The 10,922-nt window shown below is 42.4% G+C and overlaps 1 protein-coding gene across 1 annotated transcript in view; it reads left to right on the top strand.

Annotated features, from left to right (window-relative positions):
- The first annotated feature begins 1,113 nt into the window (after positions 1-1,113).
- The window catches only part of LOC132497831 (uncharacterized), a 35,427-nt gene continuing 25,618 nt past the window's right edge, over positions 1,114-10,922 (top strand). The window contains exons 1-3 of the mRNA XM_060111379.1: positions 1,114-1,237; positions 5,523-5,594; positions 10,293-10,373. Of these exons, the coding sequence (XP_059967362.1) occupies positions 1,114-1,237; positions 5,523-5,594; positions 10,293-10,373 (277 nt within the window). The remainder of the gene's footprint in view (positions 1,238-5,522; positions 5,595-10,292; positions 10,374-10,922) is intronic.

Raw genomic sequence — 10,922 nt, 5'->3', positions numbered from 1 at the left:
AAATTCTCAGGCTACGTAGGTGGATAACTTCACCTTGAAACCAGTGCTGGGTGACCTTGGACCTTGGGCAGGTCTTTTAAACTCCAAGCCTGTTTGATCATCTAAGGAATGGGAAGCATGATCTTCACTTCACTGGACTGTGGTGGGGATTTAGATGAAACGACATGTGCAAAACCCTTACCACGTTGCCTGGCACAGAATAAGAGCTTGATAAATGGTAGCTTTTAAAAATTATGATTATTGGAAGGTGTAGCTATGCTACTTTCTGTTTGTTCTCAAAACTTGCTGTCACGTTTGTACATGATTTTCAATTCTGGTTTCCAATTTTGTTTTTTAAAAGTTCTTCACAAATCTGAGTCTGAATGTGAAATTCAGCTCATTCCAACTCAGTCTTAATAGGTATACCAGATATAATTAAGTCAAACATCGAGTAAACAGAATATATACCATAGTGTGGACAAGATGCATTGGTTTTGGATTAGCTTCTAATGAGGGAATTGTTGTGTTGGAGCTTAAGGCTTTGCACATAGTAGGTCCTGAAAATATTACTGATTCATTAATTCATTTAATGGTTGATGAATCTTTAGTGGGTGTCTGTCATGTGCCCAGGACTGTTCTAGATGTTTGGGGTTTATCAGTGCATAAGACAGACACAACCTCTGCTCTCCTGACAATAAACAAACTAAAGGAAATGACTCTGAATGTTCTAAGGTAATACACTGATGGAATAATAGCAGAGCAAGGTGGACCAGGAAAGTCAGGGGGTACAATTTTAAGTAGGGTGGTCAGAGCAGGCTTCACTGGGAGGTTTTTTTGTTTGCTTTTTTTTTTTAAGACAAAAAGACTGAAGAATGCAAGGGAGTGAGCCATGTGGATATTCAGGGAGAAGCATTCCAAGTGAGGGATCAGCAAGTAGAAAGGCCCTGAGGCAAGGGAGCACCTGGCTTGTTTGGGGCTGGAGCTGTAGGAGGGAGGGGAGAGAGGACATGGGATCTGGAAGACAGAGGGCACCCTGTTTGTGTGGGGCCTTGGAGGCCATGGGAGGATTTGGATTTTGACTCCAAGTGGGAGAGAGACATCAGATGCTTTGGAGCGGAGCTGTGGCATCACCTCATGCAGATGCTCAACTATGGCCTGAACCGGACATGGTGGAAGCAGAGAGATGATTTAGGAGGTCAGTGCAATCATCCTGATGAAGGGTGGTGGTGGTTCATCCCCAGTGGTAGCAGCCCAAATGGTGAGAAATGGTCAGATGCTGGGTACAGAAGGGACAGCCAACTGGATTTGGGGGCAGATTGGATGTGGGGTGTGAAAGACAGAGAGGAGTCAAGATGCTTTTTGGCCTGAGCAGTTGGAAGGATGGAGCTGCCATTTACTGAGACGTGTGTGCAAGAACTGTATGGTCCGTCTCTTGGTGACTGTTAGAGAAGAGATACCTCGGGATTCTGGGCTCAAGTGTAAGGCCTCCCTCCACCTGCTGGGGAAAACCTCGTGAAACCAATGAGCTTCCAGTTGTGCTTTTGGAAGATGAGACTCAGAAAGACTGAGGTATTCACAAGCACTTTTATAAGACTCGAATGAACAGTTTAAAAAAAAAGCAGCAGTTTTTTGGGTTGTATTTCCTCCTCCGTTCCAAACAATTGATTTGGCTTTTTTAGTCTTTTCCTCACCCCACTCCACACATCGAAATGCCACTTCCGAAGAGGAGAGCTGCAGGTGCATCCTGGCACCAGTAGAAGGAGCCAAGGAGCCCTGGGAAGACCTTTGAGCTGAGGCCCAGTCTGGGAGGACACCACCCTCTCTCAGACCTGCAGCAACGTCTGAGCCTCTGGGCCAGAGGCCAGATGTTTCTGGGAGGATGGGGAGGTGCTTCTAGAACTCTCTTGACAACTTTCCTATTCCACTGAAACTTTTGTATATTGGTACTGTCATGGCTAAAAGACCAAACATGCATCCAGAACTGATTACCTATGTGTATCTATAGAGGAGAGTGGGCCATATATGTAAATAAAGAGAAGAAAGAAGAATGCAACAGAACTGTCACCACAGCTCTCATAAAAAGGGTGTATGAGTTTCCTGGGGCTGCTGTAACAAATAAGCCCAAACTGGGTGGCTTAAAACAAGAGAAACAGGGCTTCCCTGGTGCCGCAGTGGTTAAGAATCCGCCTGCCAATGCAGGGGACACGGGTTTGAGCCCTGGTCTGGGAAGATCCCACATGCCGCGGAACAGCTAAGCCCACATGCCGCAACTACTGAAGCCTGTGCTCTAGAGCCCACGAGCCACAACTACTGAGCCCGTGCTCCGCAACAAGAGAAGCCACTGCAGTGAGAAGCCCGCATACTGCAAGGAAGAGTAGCCCCCGCTTGCTGCAACTAGAGAAAGCCCACATTCAACAACGAAGACCCAATGCAGCCAAAAATAAACAAACTAAATAACAAAACAACACAAAACAAAAACAAGAGAAATATATTCTCTCACAGTTCTGGAGGCTAGAGGTCCAAAATCAAGGTGTCGGCAAGGCTTTGCTCCCTCTGAGGCTCTAGGGAAGGATCCTTCCTTGCCTATTCTAGCTCCTGGTGGTTGCTGGCCATTCTTGGCTTTCCTTGGCTGATGGCAGCATAACACCAAGCTCTGCCTCTGTCTTCCTGTACCCTTCCTCCCCTCCCTGTGTCTCCTCTGTGTTTCTGTGTCTCCTCTTCTTAGGAGGGCAGCAGTCATATTGGACTCAGGATCCACCCTAGTCCGGTAAGACCTCATCTTAACTGATCACATCTGCAAAGACCCTATTTCCAAATAAAGTCACACGCACTTTCCTGGGGCCTAGGACTTCAGTATATCTTCCGGGGAACACAATTCAACCTATGACAGAGGGCAACAGGAACTCACATGGAGAACTGACCAGTGGGGGGAGCCACAGAAATGGAGCAATAAAAGGAAAACAGTTCCATGTGAAATCGTAAGTGGAGGTCAGATGGGTTTGGGAGTACAGGAAATATTAGATACGAGACGCTCTCACTTAGGATAATCTCCATCTGTGCTTATGGCCCTGATTTCTTTCTGTCAGAGTTAAGAAAATATATATTGTATAAATAAAAAGAATAAGAAAATAGCACTTCTCTGACTCACACATTGGGGAGAGCTGCAAAGTCTTGTGATAATCAGGGAAGGCTTCGCAGAAGTGCTGGTGCTTGAGCTGGATCCTGGAGGGTGGGGAAAGATCCGCTGTGCAAAGGAGGGCTTCCCAGGTAGACAGAAAGTATATGCAAAAGCACAATGTTATCTAGGTGATCCACTCTTTACCCCCTTAAGTAGGGGGAAAGGTCTCTAAAAGCAAGGCCCAGATTGTCTACTTAATCTGTATTACTCAGAAACGGTATTAAAGAAACGAAGGGGCAAGAATGTTTCTGGTTTTAATATTAAATGCACAAATCAGCACACAGTAACCTGAAAGAACATTAGGAGCATCTCTAAGGCGGAGTTCATTCTTGGACGCATTTGCCAAAGCACAAATATGGAAACCCCACCCTCAGCCAGATCTGAAGAAATCAAAAGGCTGATGTGGTATAAATTCCTCTGCCCTGATTGCATAAAGGAGATCTGCCAACATTTTTGTCTCTGATATATTCCTTTCTGCACACAGAGCTGAACTGCGTTCTTAAAAACCTGATCGTGAACTGCGATAGGCAATTCTGAATCCCCACCAGGATCTAGGAAAATTAACTCCTCACTGATTCTCCTAGATAAGCACCCAGGCTCCCCACTTCTGAGATCTGCATCAGGATCTGCCTAGGTTTCTGTCACAGAGCAACTCCCTTTTTTGGCATAAGAATGTACAGGATGCCTGTAAAGTTCACACTGGGTCATCTAAGTCCCTTTAAATGCAGGATGATTCATTGCTGGGGGTGGGGGAGAGAGGAGAGTGAGGGGGAAGGAAGTGCTGAGCAGAGAGGCGGAGCAAAGTCATTATGAAATTGACTGCAGAAAGGCTCCCGCTGGGAGTGCTGGGGTCACATGTTCTTACTATTGGTATTTCAGCTACAACTTTTAAACCAGAGATGGGGGAGGGGTTGGAAGGCATCACCTTGTAACTGGACTGGCTTTCAGAGGAGATGCATCCGATGATACCTGGCATATTGATTAGAAGTACAATGGAGGATTAATTTCTCTTTTTATCTGACAAGCATAAGAATCTGGCTGTAGTGGTATGAGTGAACAATTTGTCTTCTCCTACTTGATTTACTCACATTCTAGCTGACAGGGTCTTCCATTCTGTGCATTCATTTTGTACTTAAAAAGGGATTGTTTGTAATTTACTGTTGAAGTCTGAGTGCTGTTATTCTGCTCTGTCAGAAAGCATCTGTGACAGGAGCTATCACTTCATGTCTGTGCCGCGGCACAAAGCAAATCCGGATCTTCATTCATCAGTCTTGAGGGCCCCCCCAAGTCGCCCAGCAGTTATACTTTGGAGACGCCTGATGGACAGGGGTTCTGCAAATACCGAACTGCCTGACAACCCCTGCTGAAATCCTGACACGGACAGTCTCCTCTAGTTGTTTATGTCAAAAAGCGAAGTTTGCCAATGTATTTTTCTCTGACTCTTCCTCTTTGGGGTAAACTTGGTAAATTCCTCATAAAACAGTTGTCTTAAACCCTGACCCTCATTTGGATCAGCTTTCCCTAGCCTATATTGACTCAAGAAAAATAAAGTAACTGTGAGAGCTTATGCTATGTATTTTAATGTCATGAAGTTAGAATAACGATTTGATGGGGGTTTTTAGCCTGTTGTTGCCCCTGATCTTATTTTGAAGGCACCCTAAGCTTTACCCTCACAACCCATCAACTGCCACTATCTTAAAATTGGGCTTTGATTTTAATTTGGTAAATGTATTTCTTTTGAGGAAACAAAATGCCAAGTTGTTAATGAAATGCTTTTAATAGATTTCCAAATGCTTCTGGCCAATACCAAGCAAAGTTCAACTCACTCATTCCAAGCCTTAAAATGTTGTTCATTTTCTTTTCATGTAAGAAGAACTATGTTCTATAGATGATTAAGACCATAAACTCTTGTTATTTCATAGGTCATTGCATTACGTTCAATGTCGGACATAGTTACATTAGTGAAAATGTGTCTAGGTCTTGCTTGCAAAATAAATAACAATGGTTAAAAATCATCTAATTTCCTTTTGATGTGTCCTACTATACTAAATATATTAGAAACTGTTTAACAAAAAAACCAGATTTCCTTTTGGTGGCTTTGATTTGTTTTCTAGTGAAGTAGCGATAGTATACTTTTCATTATCCATGCCCAAAGCCATCTGTCATTAAAAGGTAACACCCCCAACCATTCAGCCATAACCAGCTGTAACTTCAGAAGGCTTGTGCTTTCTAAAACAGAGAGCAAGTTTTCCATTAGCTTTCCAGGGTGGCAAAGTATTTGAGGACTCCCCCACCCCACCTCGAGAGACTGAACCTAACGAATTTTTAGTCTTACAGATACGCCTAACAGATTTTCGTTTTCCAGGCCCACATCAGGTCTACCAAGGAGACTATGCCTTCACCAATAGCTTACTCTCAGAGATCATTTTAACAGGGGGTAAGATCCATGTTCTATACTGCAAGGGGGAAACCAACCTCAGGAAGGCAGAAAAGTAACTAAGTTACTACTACACTACTGCAAAGAGCCATGCCTAAGGTCTCCAATTATGGGTTCTTAGAACTAATTCCTTCACCTTCCCAGCCCCATTGTCTATACCAGCGCCGTCCATTAGAAATGTAATGGACACATGCCATTTTAAATTATATAGTAGCCACATTAAAAAGTAAAAAGAAAGAGGTAAATTAATTTTAACAAGATTTTAATTTAACCTAATATATGCAGAGTATTTTCATTTTAATATTTAATATATGTATATGTGCGTATGTGTGCGTGTGTGTGTGTGTGCGTGTGTGTGTGTGTATGTTCTAAGTCTTTAGAATCCAAGGTATATTTTACAATTACAACCCATCTCAAGTGCTTAATAGCCATATTGGACAGTACAGACCTATACTAAAGCATTTGATTTTAATTGTAGACAAAATCTTATTTAAAATTGCCTAATGTGTGTACTCTTAAGTCATAAACTGTTGGCAGATGTTTAAATACAATGATTTTAATTTTACTCTTGACTATTGGTGATGTCACTTTCATTACCCAGAAGCCTGGGCTGCTACAGTTTGGTGGAGGGTCAAGAAAGCTGATTCAGAAGCATGTCCTTTAAGAGTCTCTGTGCCTCAAACAGAGCCCAGTGACTTCAGTTTGGGTGTGGCGAGCTGACCTCAGAGTCTATTGTGTGAGTGGTTTTCACTTCTGTTTTTAGTTTATTTTGCTTTTCTGGTCTCTCCAGCTTTATTTGGAAGTACAATCTAAGGAAAGTATATTGGTTTTGCAGGCACACTATGATTTGCTCAGATTTTAAAATGACATATGTGGGCTAACACCCTCCTTATAATACCATGGTTAAAGGTCTGTCAGTGTTTCCATTAAAAATTCAACTTCGGGGTATTTATTACACAGCCATAACAAATTGCTCCAGGCCAAAATTTGGCAAATCTTTCTTTAACATAGGAGGACATTCTTTTTAACAATTTTTAAAGAAGATATAAATAATTAAATGTTTACCATTTAAATTTACTCACGTGATTTTTTCTTTTTGGATAGACAAGGCATTCAGATAAAACATATGTTGTAACTTTACATTTTGTTTGTTTTACAAATTTGCAGTATTAATATTAGCTTTATAAATAAATTTTGCTGATGATTTACACAGTTGCCCTCCCACCACCCAAATTTTTAATGATCCTAGTATTTGATTCTCATATTTGGAAGTCTGATCAATATACTGATTCTGAGAGGTACTGGATCAATCAACTATGAATCTTTAAGTTTCATCATAGCTAAAACAGACGTTTTTCAAAAGATAAGATTTGTTTTGCTGTGAACTCACTGCAGACGGAAATGTCTTACTCATCTTTATATTCTCAGGGCCTAGTTATTGTAAATGCACAATGAACGGCTAGTGGTAAATAAGTGATAAACACATAAAAAACATAGCTCAAGAATGAAGACCGTCTCTATTCATAAGTCTCATTTAAATATTCACTTATTAAATACTATCTAATAACTTTGAAAAATCTTTGAAACTGTAAAGAACATGCTGCTGGATCTTTAACCTCTGTGATTTCCCTCATTTCTGAACAACTCAATGGATTATTGTTATTATTGAATGACCCAGTGCTATGCAGGCACGAGCCAGTTCCAAAACATCCTGTCTTATCCACCTTCGGGGAGCATTTGAAGATGCAGTGTGGAAGGACTGTAAAAAGAATGAAAAGCTACATAGGTACAATTGAAATGTAAATCCTCTCCACTGCAAACATGAAAGATAAACCCCTAAAATTACTGTGAAAGTAAACATGGTGAGAAGTACCTATACTTTTACCAACATATTTGACTCCAAATGAAGTGAACTTATCTGATGTAGTATTGGGTTAACTGACCCCAAGGTTTTTAGATAAACAGAAGTGACTCTCACTTGCCTTACTCGGTGTTGTATATCTTTATTTTTCATTGCAGAAAAGCTAAGGCATCTTTTTCAAGTATGACTACTGAGGTCCACTTTCTTTTAAGAATTCAAGCCTAAAACTCTAAATAATTATGTCTATATTCTATTTAACTTCCAATCCATTCAATCATTTAGTTGTTACAAGCTGCTGAGCCCTTTGTGTTTGCTTGTCTTTGTTTGCTTTGAACTATGTAAGAGGCTACTTCCAATGAAGACATATACTACATTTAAAAAGCCCTTACAGTGTGGAGGGCCCGTACACTTGCTTTATTAAGTACTCTTGTGCTCCCTCTGCTGCTGTGAAGAAAAGTTTCATGTTCAAGACCCTGGTATATTCCGTACAGAGTGTTCTCTTGGCAATGATGATGCAGATTTGTGCATAAATCAGGGCCCTTCTGAAATGCAGTACTATTTGACCAAAGCATAAAATGTAATAATTTTTCATTTTAAAAGTGCAAATTAATAAAAGGGGAAGGGAATAAAAAAGAATAAATAGAAGAATTAAGTTTGCATCTGTGGCCAAATTCATCTAGACAGAGCCCTGTAGTATAGACAGTGTTCTTCCTACTATAATGCACTCAGGAATCACTGTGGGGGGGGGGGGTGGGGGGGCGGGGAGAAGGGAGTTGGTTGAAACACACATTGGGATTCTGTAGGTCTGGGGTGGAACTCTCATTCTGAATGTCTAAAAAGCTTCCAGATGCTGCTGGTGCTGCTTTGAAGACTATGCTTTTAGGAGCAAGATGTGATATGTAATTGTATGATATAAAATATACTTGATAGGCCATTTTAAACCTTCAAAAGTAGACATTACCGAAACAGTGAAATAGATATAAGAGTGTTTAAGCAATGCAGAACCCAGATTAGGAGGATGGCTCAGCCGGCCTTATTTCTCAATTTCCTTTAATTTCAAAGTTCGACTTACACTTGCCTGAGTATAGTTATCAGGTTTATGACTAGGAACATAGTACTACATCTTTGCTTACTGGCTTCTTAAAAACCCTGCTCTTCTTTCATTGAGTGTTTTTTTTTTTTTTTTTTGCATGAGAAAGTATTGTTTTTAAAGAATCAGGGCCAGTTATTTGTGACTGTACATTTAAAGTTTTGCCACCTGAAACTACAACATTTCAGTACTAAAGGTAGTGAAACTGTATCATAAGTATTATGTTTATGTTGGACCTTGCAGGAAGAAATAGTTACACATTTTAATTGGCAGTTTCTGGCTTTAACCTTAATGGCTAAGTAAGTAAATGACACAGTTCTTATTATGTGTTCTTACTGTTTGGGTAATAAATGTATTTAGCTTCCTTGAGGGAACATTTAAATTAACTGACTCACTCGAATCTGAGTTATGTGTTTTAATGTGTTGAAGGTTGTTAAAATAAATTAACTGCTTGCATCAGTGTAATAATGAAAATATTGCTCTTTTTTTTTAACCCCCAATTCTCTAAATGTTAAGATATCTAAAAATAGAGTGGAGGTGGATGGGACAGTCTGCAGATTAGGAGTTGGAATGGAAACATCTCAGTTAAGCCAAAAACATGGCAACCAATATTTTCTGTTATAAAAATATTTTAGATGAATTAATTTTTTTATGAAAGCTGTCTGAAACTGAAATGAAGAGCAGAAGTTCTCTGTTTAGTCACAGGCCAGTAATAATAATACCTGCCTCAAAAAGCATACGTCTTTTTCGTGCAGAGCTAACAGCTTCTGCCCCTTTCAGAAACCGGCACTGCCAAGGGGGGAAAGATACGTTACTACCCGGTTACGTTCTGAGATATTAACCTTCACCTTGGTAATGCTTGTCAGGCAGAGCCTTTTCAGGAAACTGATTTTAATTGTCCACTAGAGGCTGTAATGAGACCAACAATGTCACTTTAGACCAACCTGGGGCTTAAACTGTAACCATCATTGATTTTTAAGTAAAAAAAAAAAAGTTGTAGAAACGAGTAAACAGTAGTAGTAGTTCTTTAAAAATAGCCATGTATATGTGCATGGTGTTTCAAAACGTGAGGAAAAAAATGATTTCCGGGGCTCTACAACCGTCCTAGCTAGGGTGCTGATTTTTATTTCTGCAGCACCTTGGCTCTACAATACAGTTGTTTAAAAGCTGACACATTTCTCTTGGTGATTCTGTATCCTGCTTCAGTTGGTGAGTAACCCTTAAGTAAGTCATAAGTAAATTCAGCCAAAAGGTTTCTCAAATACAGCTTCCAGTCAAGTGGAGGTTTCCAGAGAAAAACTTACGTTGTAAGGATCGTATTTCTAGACACTTGGTTCTAAGCACCTGAAAAAGGTTAAATGCTGCCCCGACACCTACCGGTCTTCCAGAATTATCTGCAGCCAGGAGAACGCCGCACTGAGCTCCCTTTAGCATGGCTGTGCCTTCTCTTCCTCCAGGTGCCACACCTGTTGGCCAGGTACCACCCCTCCAAAGAAGAGTCCTTCCCTTCCAGCTAACGCCTGGCGGTGGTACCCACGGAGGGACGGGGTGGCGAGGAGTTGAGAACCGCACTTAAATTTGAGTCCAGAGGAAGTTCTCCGGCGCGGATTCATGAGAACTGCCGTCTGATGCTCGGTTTGCTTTCTCTTTCTCCTACACTGGTTGCCTCATTTCCGATGAAATTAATGATCCCGAATTAGCGGCGAGAGGAGTGCGCGGATCGTCTACCCAGGGTAAAGCTGGGTAGTTCCATACCCAGAGCAGATTTCCGGACCTGCAGAAAGAGAAGGGAGAGCAGGGAGGTCACCAGCTTTCGTAGGCAGGAAAGGTGAGGGTGCACGTGCAGATAGGGGACCCTTAAAACTTTCCTGAGTTGCACGCCAAGGCAGTCCCCGCGGCTCGGTGGGCTGGCTTCCGGAACGCTGAGGCTAAACCGGTTTGAGGGTTAAAATGCGTGAAGATCGGAGTCAGCCCTCTTAGACGCTTGTCGGCGCGCCCAGGACGAAGGGAACGTCGGGATCAGAATTGGCCCACTTCCTCTCCCACTTGGGGTATTTCATGGGCTCCGACTTGCAGCTCGACAGCCCTCGGAGAGTCCTCCAGGGTCCCTGAGTTGCACCCCGCTGTCGCTCTGTCCCCTCCAACTAGATGCAGGGACCCGGGAAGGCGCGCGAGGACCTACCGGTCACCGCTAAAATTACCTCATCGCTTCAGCTCCCCGCCCCTTTCCCAAACCTGGAAGCACTGTCCCCTCCGGCCCCGGTCACCCCTCCCGCCCCGTGGCCCTTGATCCCGAGCCGGTCTTGGGGAAACGCGCCCGCCTCCCCGGGGGCCTCCGAGCCCGGGCTGCGCGCACCGAAGGGTTAAGGGCGCGGAC

The sequence above is a fragment of the Mesoplodon densirostris genome, chromosome 10, assembly GCF_025265405.1.
Source record: "Mesoplodon densirostris isolate mMesDen1 chromosome 10, mMesDen1 primary haplotype, whole genome shotgun sequence".
NCBI lineage: Eukaryota > Metazoa > Chordata > Mammalia > Artiodactyla > Ziphiidae > Mesoplodon > Mesoplodon densirostris.
This window is presented reverse-complemented; position numbering and strand designations above follow the sequence as displayed.